This window comes from Haliotis asinina, chromosome 2, assembly GCF_037392515.1.
Source record: "Haliotis asinina isolate JCU_RB_2024 chromosome 2, JCU_Hal_asi_v2, whole genome shotgun sequence".
NCBI classification, from domain to species: Eukaryota; Metazoa; Mollusca; class Gastropoda; order Lepetellida; family Haliotidae; genus Haliotis; species Haliotis asinina.
In genome coordinates, this window is record NC_090281.1 from 69,390,379 (window position 1) to 69,405,608 (window position 15,230).

Here is a 15,230-nt window from a genome sequence, read left to right on the forward strand (position 1 = left end):
CTCAGACATAATCTGCATTTAGAATATCCCTAAAAATGGATCATGTATGTTGTGATCCCGGAAACCACAATATTTTATGATGAGTCTGATATTAATGTTGAACAAACTTTGTCACCAAGGTGACCTGCACTGCAAATTATCAAATCAAACTTAAAAGGTAATGAAAGTGAAGTTCATAGTTTAAGATAATGTTAAATGTCAACAAAAACATGACCAGTGAACCACTCTTGATATCTTGCTCTGTGGTTAAACAATCACAAAATATTTTCAAGACTCATTTGACCTTGACATGAATGTCACAGCATATGAAATAAGCAACAGCAGTAATAAAGAGAAGTCTTGAAAGTCTATTGATATAATCCAGAGAACTGTTCTTAAGATATGCTGAAAAGCTCAACATCCAATTCAACATGCAGCTGAAATCTTCAAAGTATCGCTGTGACCTTGAAAATTATGTGAAGGTCACCGAAGTCAATGGCGCCAGGCATCTTTTCTTGCTGAATCTTGGTGTCAAACATGAAGACAATCCATTGAATGGTACTTGAGGTATCTCGCTGACAAGGTTAACATGCAATTTAACATGCTGAAATCTTCAAAGTGTCACTGTGACCTTGAAAATCAAGTGAAGGTCACCAAAATTGACTTAGCCCCGCGACTTTCCTAGATAAAGCTTGGTGTGAAATATGAAGAAAATTCAGTGCATGGCACTTGTGATATCTGGCTGACAAGGGGATAATGTAAAAGTCCTAATGTGACCTTGAAATGCAGATCAATGTCACCAAAACTGACTGGGACGTCTTTTATACTGTGATGAACCTAGGTATCAGGTATGAAAAGAATGTAGGCAACAATTCTTAAGATGTGTTTGTACAGATGGATGGCAGGACGGATGGATGGATGGAGCGTAATACTATACGATGGAGTCAAAAAAGAAACTTCACAAGATGTAATTTTAAAAAATAATGAATATTTTTTCTCCGATGATATATCTATGTATCCAAAATGGGATCACTATCTTTTGACTCTAGAAAAATGTTAGTCAAACACACTCAAACCCATCCATTTGTCATGCAAATAGTGCCAAATCAGGTTTTGCACATGCAGTCGATCATGTGATCTTCACATCAAAGTTTTCTTCATTTGCACATGTTTACATTGGCCTCAAGAATTGAAAAAACACTTTTAAACCACAGTTCTAACGGTACTTTAAATGCCACGACTGTCAAATGTGCAACGTGAACATGCCGTTGGCATGTTGCAAGCAGGAACATCAGTTATTGACTTCGCAAGAGCAATGGGATGCAGTCGTCATACTGTGTATAACTTGCAAGGTCACCTACAACAAACCGGCACCACTTCTGATTGCCCAAGGTCAGGTCGTCCATGTGTGACGTCAAATCGTCCTACGTCACCTACATGACAGATTTCTGCCGGCTACACAAACCAGGGCAGAGATGTTTAAAGGTCGACTGTCTTCACAGACCATTCGAAATCAGTTGCCAATCTCCATTCTCAACGTCCCTATCATGGGCCAATATCGACGCCGTTTCATCAACGTCAACGTCTGCTGTGGGCCCAATGTCACCTCCGATGGACCCAGAGAGACTGGAATTGAATCATCTTTAGCTTAAATTTACCCTCAGAATCGCAGACGTCAGGCATGAGTCTGGAGACGACATTGTGAACGGTATGCCAAATGTTGCGTACAGTTAGTCGACAGATTTGGGGGCAGAAGTTGCATGGTGTGGGGTGCTTTCTGTGGGAACAACTGTTCTCAACATCTGGTCATCCGTGGAAACCTCACAGTTGCTGCTTACTGTGACCAGGTGCCCACCCATGAACTCGTTCCTTTCATGGCGGCTCATGGTCCTGGTCTACAGTTCCAGTATGATAATGCTCGCGATGTTGACACGAAATTTCCTTCAAAGTGCTGGAATCAACGTCATGGACTGGCCATTGATGTCCCCTGACCTTAATCCAATAGAGCACATTTGGGATGCACTAGGGAGAAGGCTTCATGGTCTTAGGACCAACCTCAGAACTTGGTGCTGCCTTGCAAGAGCAATAGCGCAGAATGCGCAACCACGTGTTCACAAGCATCAGGCAGTTGATGAGGAGACGGTGATTGGCAATGGTGAATGCGCGGGACGGCCATACACAATAATGAACTGAGAAATTTCAAGTTTTTATTCTTGTGACTTGACATAATGTATACCCATGTTTCGGGATGGCAGTGTTGCCTAATGGAACTGATTTTGGCACTGTCAGAGTATTGAGTACATTACACAGATATCAGCAATGAAATAATAACAATTTAACCATCTTACTATCTCTTGTTCTTTTATAGTGCCCTGAAGAAAGAATGTGAAGTTTCTTTTTTTGTATATATCCCACGCTTTTCTCTAAACACATGCTTGGGAAAAAATATATATCTTGTAGAACATGTTCAAGAACATAAATATCCAGTTTAAAGTCATTCACTATAATAAACAATGGAACAAAGGACTGAACCTACCATTTCTGTTGGCTGTTTTTGACAGTGTCTTTATGTAGGAGAGAGAGTGCCACTTGTGGGTTAACCCTGATGTGTGGAGGTGAAGTCTGTCATAATTGAGAACATATTTTATATATGGATACACAAGGTGAGGACAGAAATAACAGATTGTACTCCTACCGACTACACTGATCCAGCATCCTGCTCTACTGGCTACACTGATCCAGCATCCTGCTCTACTGATTACATTAATCCAGGATCCAGCTCTACTGGCTACACTGATGCAGGATCCTGCTCTACTGGATACACTGATCCAGCATCCTGCTCCACTGATTACATGCATCCAGGATACTGCTCTACTGAATTGATCCAGGATCCTGCTCTGCTGACTACACTGATCCAGGATCCTGCTCTACTGGCAACACTGATCCAGGATCTTGTCTACATTTATTTACAATCTTATATTGTGACTGCTCTTTTAATTATAATTACTGGATCATAGTCATAGCCTACCCTGTGTATGGATCCAGATTGAGTGCTCTGATAGGGGGCAGCACCATCTGCAGATCTGCTGTTAGGAAGCCAGTGTCAGTCAATCTCAGGTTGAGGTCTGCCTTAGCTTGATAGTCCCCTTCAAAGGTATCCCTTAAAAAAGCATCACAGGAAAGTTGCTCACCTGACAAAGTGTAAAACACTCACGGGATATTTGCTGTACAGACCCGTGCAATAAGTATTTGGATGCTTGACATAATTTCCACTGACTTTCTTCTTATTTCACTGCAACATAAATTTTTCCATGAAATGAGTTTTGGATGGATTTTTGGCAAATTTAAAATCATTTTTGCTTTGTGCACATAATTTCAGTTCAAATTTTTTACCACTATTCCACTAATGACATCACATTTATCAACTAACGTAATGCACAATCCGATAGGCCACCATGTGAAAGGAGTTCACGGCATAACACATTACCATTTGATTAATAAGCAACAGAAAATTAAACAGAAATCATGTGATTAAAGATGAGATGATTCCACACGAATGTGCCAAATTTCACTTTGATATTATGAGAATTAAATTCATGGAAATTATTTACGCTACCCCTTAATTTACATGTAAGACTATCGAAATGATATCAATTTAAATGTCTGAATACTTTTTTGCACATCACTGTATTTTTTGTAGACTGAACTATTAATCAAAGCAAACCTCTTACAACAAGCGTGGGCTGCTGAAACAATTCTAACCTGGATCCTCAAGGGTCTGCTGGTTTGTACAGACCACTAGAACTAGCGAAGAAGAGGTGACACGAGATTTGACTGAAGCATGATGCTATGAACATGACACTGCAGAGAGTGATTTATGTTTACGCTGACTTTCGCATCATTTCAGCAATATCTATACTGGGTCTCGACAAAAGTTTCTCTTACATTGTAGTCATGTGGGGAATCAAACAAGTGTTCAGCATGATGAGTACTTTAACCACTAGGCTACCCCACTTACATTTGGAAAGACATGATATTGTCATCATGCACTATGCTGCCTACACTTTTCATTTTGTCTAATTTTTATATGTCAAAATGAACATGTCAAATAGATTTTTATGAGAAATGCAAGAATATCAATAAGTATATGTTTCATTTTCATTCACTTGGAAACAGCCATCTGATGGAGGTATGGGATTGGAGAGAGAAATGCTAAACTGTCTCTGAGAATGAAAAACAATATATCCATAACATGAAAAGGATATTGCACAGTGTTAATAATACAAGAGTCATCAGAAGATGACATATCACCCCAGCCCCCACATGTATGAAAGGACAAATAATCTGAGAGTTACTCATTGATTTTTTGGACTAGGTTTGAATTGTTTCCATGGAATTCATGAAAATTATAAATGCCATATATCTGTAACCAGCTAAGTCACAATTTCATATATCTGCCAAGATCTGTTGAAAGATATGAAATGGTTTTCGAGTTGTGCTCTGGGAACGAAACCCACCCCTCCATTTTGAGACTAAGTCCGAAACGTTTCCATAGAAACCGAGGAAGTAATAAATCACAAGATCCTGTACATAGCAAAAGGCACCTGAAAGCTTCTGACTGATATATCTAACAAGTTTTGCAGAAAAATATTGAACAGTTTTTGAGTTCTGCTCCAGAAACGAAACACGCCTCTCACTTTTGAGACTATGTCTGAAACATTTCCATGGGAGCCAAGAAAATAAGAAATCACAAAAACCTGTACATAGCAAAAGTCACCACTTTAGGTTCTGATTGACATATCTACCAAGTTTTGCAGAAAAATATTGAACGTTTTTTGAGTTCTGCTCCGGAAACGAAGCCCATCCCTCCGTTTTGAGACTAAGTCCGAAACATTTCCAAGGAAACCGAGAAACTAAGAAATCACAAAAGCCTGTAACTAGCAAAAGGCACCATTGCAGCTTCTGATTGGTATGTCTACCAAGTTTCCCAGAAAAATATTGAACGGTTTTTGACTTATGCTCCGGAAATGAAGCACATCCCTTCATTTTGAGACTAAGTCCGAAACATTTCCATGGAAATCCAGGGAAATAAGAAATCACAAAAACCTGGAAATACCAAAAGGCACCACTTTGCGGCCTGCCACACATATCTACCAAGTTTTGCAGAAAAATATTGAACGGTTTTTGAGTTCTACTCTGGAAACGAAGCCCATTCCTCCAATTTGAGACTAAGTCCGAAACATTTCCATGGAAACTGAGAAAATAATACATCCCAAAAACCTGTAAATAGCAAAAGGCACCACTTTGGGGTCTGCCACACATATCTACCACGTTTCGCGGAAAATATTGAACGGTTTTTGAGTTATGCTCCGGAAACAAAGCACGCACCACCATTCGAGTAACACCAAAATTTCCCATGGAAAAACAAAAAAAAATAAAAATGCCAAAACTCTGTAAACAGCAAAAGGTACAACTAAAGGTTGAGATCATTACATCTATCAAGTTTGGTCTAAAAATTTTGAACGGTTTCCGAGTTCTGCTCCGGAAACAAAATGATTACGGACGGACGGACAGATGAGGCATTGACTATATCCCCCGGCATGTTTAAACTCTGGACAAAAGCCTTGATTTGAAAAATATCTGGCCGTGCATATGAGTCTGAAAAATGATGTCATATACTATGTTTAACTTACTTGGTATGGACAATGCGAAGATGGCCCAGCTGAGTCCTCCATATGACCTTGAGAAACTTAGGCGTTCCATGTTCAGCAACATGGTCGAGAAGTGGCTGCCATGCATTGTGTTTGCGAGAGGTACCTTTCACTGACTGTGGTATTTCCAGCATCCCACTGAAAATACATCGCAATACATTCAAATTGCATTAATCAGTCATGAATTGTTTTGCCGTTTTTGTATAACCGCAGAAAATTGTAGCTAAATTACTGAAAAGTAAATATGTGTTATGATTAATAAAGTCATGATCATACAATGATATTGTAAATCTAAAGCCTCATCTTCCCAAGGCATAAAGTCCAGATTGAACTCTTGCCAAATAGAGCTAGAACTCTGGAGTCTAACTATTGTGCCACCAGATGTTATTATGATTCAGTCTTATCTATGTCCACTCTATCGACCAATCAGGTTTCACTTCTCACAACACTTTCATTACCTTCAATCAAAATGGCCTTCCCAAGAAACTAGAATCTGATCATACATTAAAATCCGCATTGTAGAAAAACTTGTCTTAATTTGCAAAGAGTATCAAAATCACTTGACCATCCTGATGGTAAACATAACATCAATAAAAGATTAGCAAAATATCTGTTGACGCCAATTTAAAAATCATGAAATCAATCAAAATCTCCAATCGGTCTCAATTGTTCATGACAAATTTTAGACTGGACTATACATATATACTTTACCGGTCAACACAAAATATAAGCTACTTCAGGATATATGGAAGTTAGTGTATGTAACTCTCTTGCCTTAGAGATATGATGGCTTGCAGTTTTTTCTTTGAAAAAACCCCACAAAATACAAGCAATACGAAACATACATGATTTTGTTCACATTCATATATATATAGTCATTCCATTCACTTTGGGAAATATATTTCTGACATTGACATATTAAAATACCTTGTAATGGCAGAATAGAAGGCCCTGTAACATTCTCGAGCTGAACCCAGTAGAGCCTTCACCATGGACAAATGTAGCAGGAAAATCACAGACTGCCCGACTAGATTCTCTATCAGCTTCACAGATTTCTCAAGGTAATCCTGAATATTTTCTGTGGACAGAAACAACAGTAAATTGCAAAAGGTAGGAGCACACATCCCTCCAGACAATCATGAACATTCTCTGTGGACAGAAGAAACAGGCGACAAACAGTGAAACAAATCCCTTCAGACAATCCTGAACACTCCCTAATTAGTAACTTGTGCCGCAGAGATACGATCATTTGCAGTTTTTTTCCCTGAAAAGGCACACAAGATGCAAGCAATATGTTAAATACACATACACTAGAAATGAGTTTAACACAATGTACCCATGTGGGGAAGGTTCAGGAAAGTAGATAATAAACCACAACTATCATCCCATCTGACTTCTCAGTCACCTAAATCCCTGGTATCCACTTATGAAGTTTACACCGCCAGAAGAATTGGATGACATGTAACCATTCCTCGATGTCGAAGTGAAAAAAGAAAACAATAAGCTCAACATATGTAGAGAAACAGACCAATTCAGCACACCTTACAATCAATTGGCAAATAAACTGAAAGAAACAAAGAAGACCCCTCAGCATTGTCTGACACATTCATTGCAAATGAGGTAACTGATACATAGGTGACTGTTCAAGGCACATTAGGCATCTGTGCTGAAAAGAGACAGCAAATCTACCATTTTTGACAAATCGGTCAGACTACAAGGTAAGGAAACTCATATACGCTATCAGCATCAAATGACTCGACCAAACAGTCAACAGAGATCAAGGTCATCATGTTCTTATGGCTTACCGTCATCTAATCAAGATCAGTCATTTTTGAGTGGCCCTACCATTTATCCACCTGGCTTCCTAACCATTATTTATTATCACAGCAACTATTAGTAATGTGATCACACTGTACATCAACCTTGCTAACTATATAAACTCAAATATCCTACATGTACACGTTCTTCTTGCCCAAAATGTTGGACCACTTCCATTGTGTAGTGGTTAGAGCGTCTGCCCAGACAGCGGAAGGTCGTGGGTTCAATCCCCGGCCTCATCATACCAAAAAATGTTAAAATACGGTTCTTGCTGGTCCCTGCCTGGTGCTAAGCATTAATGGGTACAACAAAGACTGGTTGACTCGGAGTCAGTATAATGAGTCAGAGAGGGGTATTCATTCTTAACTGCGTCATTGCAAACTAGAACTGTAAAAAAGTCTGACATAGTACAATCAGCTGCACAAAACACATCTCCAAAACACAGTGTATCACTTGCTTGGTTAGGGTATTTGCATCCACACCGAAACATTTCAACCATTGTGAAAAAGAAGTTGTCTATCCATAAAAAATCATCATGCCAGCTTCATGCTGTTCATCATACCAGCTTTTATATACCACTCAATGAAGTAGGATACGGCTATAAAATCAGCGTTAGTCTGAGCTAGTTCACTTAAGCATAATTAGTTGAATAAGTTAGTGAGAACAAGCTTATATTTTCCCACACTTTGAATTCATTATCCATCAAATACTATGTGTCCCATTCCACCAAGCTGTGAATGTATGCCTCATAGGGATGGGAAACCCACATAAACTTGTATTTTCCCAGGGAGTTGAGATTGAAAATATGACATGCCGTTGAAATTGACATTCAATGATTGAGGGAAAACAGATTGCTCTGAGCATACAAATGCAATGGTTCTGCAGGTATATAAGCTATGAATATTAAATATTAAAGATGAGTCCAGATATCTTTTCTTGCCATCTTCTTATCTACATAAGATATTTTGCCATTCAATGACTCTTCAGGTGTACGATAAAAACTAAGCGTTGTCATAGGCCAGGCATAATGGTAGTAGCAATGTCGTCATCATGTATATGACATTAGTGAGAACAGCAGTAGATATAAACTGGACGTATGTGCATTATGGTTTCAGTGCACAAATACATACTGAGTTACATTGGGAAAGTCACAAAATTATACTTAGGTTGAAACAGTCATATGAACGTTTGTCCTTTCCTTATCCATAACTGTTTATCACTGAGAAACAACTGATAAAACAGAGGGACAGTACACTGACCCTTCCAATACTAATTAATGTTTCTTACATTTATACATTGCACATTAGGATCTCGAATTTGCTATCTGCATACAGTGACTTGGTCCTATAGTAGCATTCCAGCTATATGTCTACCACTATTGTTACTGAAGAATGACTAAAAATTTCTTTTGTCCTCCTTTAAACAATTATGGAATCTACTCGCTTCACATTTCTTTCTTTAAAGCACTGGCTATCAGCAGAGTCCCACCTTGAGCAGTTCCTGCATGAAAACACAGGAAAGAGTCCACAGCTTGGACCCCAGAGCTCCATGGACATGTAGGATGCAGGCACTTCATGGAAACAGCCCAGGCCTCAGCTGCCAATCTGGCTTTCTCAGGTGTCATCAAACTGAAAATGCCAGCAATATCACAGTGAGGGATAACAGAAATGGCCTCCTTCAATTCTAGAGATGGGTATTGCAGAGAACTTTCCTACTGCAATATATTGCCATGCAAAAGCATATATTGTGATATGTACTGGAATGTATTGCCAGAAGAAACTAAAATATCTGAAGATTTCCAAATGTTACAAAGTTTTCTGAATGCATGTAAAAACACCGGTTTTGATCAGTGTATCGCAATACGTATGCAAGTCTGAACCGGTAAATAGTAGTGCACAGGCTACACAGCCTCAGTGGGGAGATAGAGATCACTTAGAACATTCACACTGTTTATCCCACCATTCCCTCATCACAAACCAACCAAAAACAAGTGTTTGCCACTAGCATGGCAATGCCCCCTGCCGCTTAAGAAGAATGAAATATTTGTAACACATTCATTACTCTTTACCTCTTGCTCACACACAAGATACATGAAATGACTGGTGTCAGGATAACCACCCAGTGTAGGCTGTCAACAAAATTGAGGACATTGCTTGCAATGTTGAATGGAATATTGTGTTAACATAAGTTTGAAAAGTGGACAAAGCATTGTGGTCATATTTTTTTGCATATAGTGTAGACTCACCAAATGTAGGCTGTCACCAAATTTGAAGACATCAAATAAAAGAGTTTATGAGATATCACATTACCAAGAATCTGAAAAGTGGCCAAAGTGTCATGGTGATTTTGAAAATAAGCTCAACATCACCAAAACTGACTGCGTACTCCCCCCAATGTACGCTGTAACTAAAGTTGAAGATATTGGTTACAATAGTTCATGAGATATTGTGTTAACAAGAATAGGAATCGTGGGGATGTTGAGAATAAGCTCAAGGTCACCAGTACTGACTGGTGTCTGCGTAATCCAGCAATGTCGGCTGTCACTTGATTTGAAGATATTGGTTACAATAGTTCATGAGATACCGTGTTAATGAGAATCTAAAAAGTCTAAATAAGCTCAAGGTCACCAAAACTGACTGGTGTCTGCGTAATCACCCTACATCGGCTGTTACCAAATTTGAAGGTATTGGGTACAATAGTTCATGTGATATCGTGTTAACAAGAATAGGGACGTACGTACATTGGTACAGGCGTACTGTCGTGAAGTCTTCCATTCAACATCCACACTGGCCATCAAAGTCAACTGTCATGAAGTCTTCCATTCAACATCCACACTGGCCATCAAGGTCAACTGTCATGAAGTCGTCCATTCAACATCCACACTGGCCATCAAGGTCAACTGTCATGAAGTCGTCCATTCAACATCCACACTGGCCATCAAGGTCAACTGTCATGAAGTCGTCCATTCAACATCCACACTGGCCATCAAAGTCAACTGTCATGAAGTCTTCCATTCAACATCCACACTGGCCATCAAAGTCACCTGTCATGAAGTCGTCCATTCAACATCCACACTGGCCATCAAGGTCAACTGTCATGAAGTCTTCCATTCAACATCCACACTGACCATCAAAGTCACCTGTCATGAAGTCTTCCATTCAACATCCACACTGGCCATCAAAGTCACCTGTCATGAAGTCTTCCATTCAACATCCACACTGGCCATCAAGGTCAACTGTCATGAAGTCGTCCATTCAACATCCACACTGGCCATCAAGGTCAACTGTCATGAAGTCTTCCATTCAACATCCACACTGGCCATCAAGGTCAACTGTCATGAAGTCGTCCATTCAACATCCACACTGGCCATCAAGGTCAACTGTCATGAAGTCGTCCATTCAACATCCACACTGGCCATCAAGGTCAACTGTCATGAAGTCTTCCATTCAACATCCACACTGGCCATCAAAGTCAACTGTCATGAAGTCTTCCATTCAACATCCACACTGGCCATCAAAGTCAACTGTCATGAAGTCTTCCATTCAACATCCACACTGGCTATCTAAGTGAGCTATCAAGAAATCTTACCCTTGGTCGTGTACACTGGCCATCAATGACATCTGCTGAAGGAGTGTATTTTTCTCGAGTTTCATGGTCCTAGACTTTTCCATAATGACATCAGATGCTTCTATGTAGAGTCGAGAAGCTTTCTGCGGTTCATTATTCTGAGCATAGATTCTTGCTGCTTCGCTCAACAATATAGGTCTGGATGTATGGTCTGAGGAGAACACTGCAACAAATATGTTAATCTCTTTCATAATCTAAGGAGGTGAATGTGACTGTGGTTGCGTTGAACCCTTTTTCCCCACAGTATTTCAGAACTCATCACAGTGTGGCAGCTGTTACATATATTTATGGGATAAAGGCCAATAACACAGGTAAGTGAATGAGTGAGTGAGTTGGGTTTAGCACAACTTTAAAACAGTATTTTAGTTACATCATGACAAGCTAGCTTCAGGCAGAAGAGCAGGAGCCATTGAGATGATTGGGTTTTATTGAGTTGAAAAATGAACATAACAATAACTTTGTTCTCAAAGGTTCTTCTTTCAGTCATTGCCAAGTAGTGTGACAATCCTGTGATATAATAAAAATGTTTACACTGCTGCAGGACATTAAAAAGATTTTCCGGTTTCCAAACTTGGCCAGCAACTCATGACAACAAAATCAGGTGAATGACATAGTGTGGCAATGAGCAAAACTATATAGTATCTACAGGAAGCCAGTGAGATAGTATTTACAGATGAGATGTACAGAGATGTACAGAGATGTACAGAGATCAAGAGGATTAACTGAAGTGTTGAATATACGGAGTGGGCAATGGATGTACCAGGTGTTTATACAACTAGAAGGCCAGCAACTCCCTGTAACAAAAATAAGACTTAGGACTAGTGGTTAAAGTTATTAACTGGAATGACACTGAACAAGGCAAATAGGAATTGTGATAAGCAGACAACTGGTTCTTGAACATAAAGACTCATTAACATGGTGGGAACGTAAACTAACTTCTTGCAAAAGCAATCAGTAAAATTTGAATGAAATACCTTCTCTAGTCTGAGCAAGTCTGACAAAACACTCTGCAGCAAACTGTATGTTTCCTCGAGCCCAGAACACATACGGCAGTGCCTCATCAAAGAAGATATCAACCACAGTTGGGTATCTGAAACAGTAACACATAGCACAGTGCTTCTCTAATTTTCAGCTGCATATGTCTTTACAGCCTACCAATGCCATGTAGATTGAATGCTGCTGAGTGCAGTGTGAAATTAATATCCCTCCCTTTTTCATAAAAAAGTTGTTTAACTAGCTATCATTAATATTTGAATACAGTTCACTATTCGTTACGAGGGAGGAGTACAAACAGAGGAACAGCCAGGTGGAAGTAAGCATGTGCGCACGTACTGATAAAGTTCCTGATTCAATAACCAGTACTGTGCTGTCTCTATACTATCTCACACACCTGATTGTCCCTTTCTTTGCACCCCTTCCTCGTAACAAATTGTGAACTGTCTAAATATTTTATTCATAGTCTGTTCAACAAGTTTTATATTTTTAGGACATAAATTCTGCCAAAAACACACAGTTGGTCTGATGTTTTAAATATGATCAGCATTTCATTTAGTACTGTATGTTTATTCCAATCCAGTTTGACTGAGGTTCATTAGTCCACTTTTGAGGCAAACGGATCATTGTGGGCTGTAAATGTTTGACAAATCCATTACGTAAGTTACCTTAAACTTAACATTCTCTTACACACACAGCAAAAAACAGATTGGTCCAAGCAACAGTCACAATGTTAGCTTAAGCCAGTCAGCAATATTCAATCTATACAATAGTCTGTCACATCAGTCTGGACCCCACAAAGACGTCTCAATGTTTACAGTACACCTTGGTTATAACACCACCCTCAACATATTATCTTACCTCACACATGTACTCAACTTACATGCGAGGTATATATATATATGCCAATGGCAACTCATTCAGTACTTCATGGCAGAACTTCTTTATGTCAAATAACATTGAATCACTCATGATGTGTGGAAATTACTGATGTTTTGTGAATACAAATTGATGGAAGGGAGGATACTCTAAATCTGTTTTTCTTGTGTCATCTGCAAAAACTGGTGATTGCTACAAAAAGATTTGCCTATCATTCCAATAAATATATATTTTGACAAAACATTCAAATGTAGTCCCTTAGAATATTAGAAAGGGGGAATACACCATGCCAACTTTACTAAGACAATGCCTGCAAGAAAAACAGCAAGATGCACGATTCAAATCATTTGATTCACTCAGGTTGGCTGAAGTGTACGATCAGATACCCATGCTTTAAACAGTTCAAACTTAATATTAAGGGGTTCGTTATGATAATTACATTTTTCACTGGTCCCTTCAGGCTCAGGGAACATAAACAATCATCGAGGGTACATCAACCCATGGTCCCGTCATGACCAGTGAACAACTTATAATATACCTGCTTTTGTCATCCATTCACTAAATCTTGCCTAATAATTATTTCATTAACAAATATTCATTCACATGGTGAAAACAAAACCAAACTTACCTCTCCTTGAGAATTTTCTTGACAGAGTAGACCATGGCATCAGTGGTTCTCTGGATGAGCTGAGACTCTGTGTTGCAGTCTCGGGATGAGTGACGTAAACGGCCAGCAGAAATATGCTGAGGTAGCATTAACTCTATAACACTTGCCATCACTGTCAACAACAATGTTAATCACAATCTTGCCTCCAATGATGATATTATCAAATACCTTACTCTTTTGATGAGAGAATTATATGCCTATTTCTGCATGTTGAAGATAAACCAAAATTATCACTGGTATTACACATATCTGAATAAAATGCAAGGACCTTAATCATTGAGGATCATTTTTCAGGAACATATTTCTTGGCAAACTTACATGCACGTAAGTTAAATCAGAAAACTTTAAGGACAAATGTAAGACAATTCATCTGTCAGCAATTAAGTATTGTGAACCCACCTGATAATCTGTAAAATGTAGGGCACCATTTGATAGCTACATATCCAAAGTTCTCATCGTTTTTAACATAAGAATATGGGAGTATTGATGTGACTCCTCCACCAGTGTAATCATCGTTGTCATTGTAGTATTCATCATTCCAAATGTTTCGAACCTTTAGCTTGCACATACTAGGAGGATTCTGTTTTTCCATAAAGCCAAGCAGCCGATACAGCCATGATAACTGAATGCTTGTAAAGGCCTGGTCTCTCCTTCTCTCATACAAAACATGTTTCATTGGTCGAGGCATGCTGCTTGTCGATTGTCGTTTATGACTTGAACGCTTGGTCGAAACTGAATGAAGACACAACTCAAACAATGTCGGAACATTTCTGATGTTGGGACGTGTGATGACAAACGAATCACCAACAAGGTCAGCAAATTCAAATTCTATATTGTCCACATTTCTAAATGGGGCATCATAGTCAACATATGTGATTGCCTGCTTTTTTAATCTATCTCTCTGTCTCTTTTTCTGCTTCTTACTTGGAGCTCGGGTTCTTCCCATCTGAGTTTGGCATGAAACTGTGTCGACACTGTCAAACACACTGTCCGTACAGTCAGAACCAACAGAAGCTGCGTCACCTACAGAACAATACTCTGCAGACTGATTCAGGGATTGAGCCTCACTATCAGATAAATTTGATCTCTCCTCAGCAGAAAAATACTCAGATTCATCGCTGTCATTAGAGTTATCTCCCTTTGTTTCGCTTCCTGAACAAGCATCTCCATCACTTTCGGAACTTGATGCCTGGTCACATGTTGTCTCATCAGCTGCTTTATGGGGTCTGATTTCCCAGGAGATCATACGAGCAAAGGCTGGTCTCTGTCTCCGCAGAGCCACCAGCCTGCTCAGAGCTACGTCTTCATCCATGTCTTACTGAAACATGGAAACACCTGGCTGGAACTAAATATTTCCCAATATTGAATTAATATCCAATATAGTTAAAGTAAATGTAGAAACTGCAAATATTGCATGTTTGTACTGTACCAGGGCATGACCGAGTCATCCCACAGATGACATCTTTACCTTGTCAGGGGTTAACCTCATTGGTGTGGACAAGGCATCTGACCTTGGATCAGAAGGTCTGAGGTTCAAATCCCAGCATGGCACTTGT

At 39.3% G+C, this 15,230-nt stretch overlaps 1 protein-coding gene across 2 annotated transcripts in view; it reads right to left on the reverse strand.

Annotated features, from left to right (window-relative positions):
• The window catches only part of LOC137274211 (uncharacterized), a 31,603-nt gene that overhangs the window by 12,169 nt on the left and 4,204 nt on the right, over positions 1-15,230 (reverse strand). For both annotated transcript variants that reach the window (XM_067807271.1, XM_067807272.1), the window contains 9 exons: positions 14,074-14,992; positions 13,636-13,786; positions 12,110-12,225; positions 11,097-11,298; positions 8,997-9,136; positions 6,618-6,768; positions 5,673-5,828; positions 3,008-3,139; positions 2,516-2,601 (listed from right to left, as the gene is read on the reverse strand). In XM_067807271.1, the coding sequence (XP_067663372.1) occupies positions 2,516-2,601; positions 3,008-3,139; positions 5,673-5,828; positions 6,618-6,768; positions 8,997-9,136; positions 11,097-11,298; positions 12,110-12,225; positions 13,636-13,786; positions 14,074-14,986 (2,047 nt within the window). In that variant the 5' untranslated portion in view covers positions 14,987-14,992. The remainder of the gene's footprint in view (positions 1-2,515; positions 2,602-3,007; positions 3,140-5,672; positions 5,829-6,617; positions 6,769-8,996; positions 9,137-11,096; positions 11,299-12,109; positions 12,226-13,635; positions 13,787-14,073; positions 14,993-15,230) is intronic.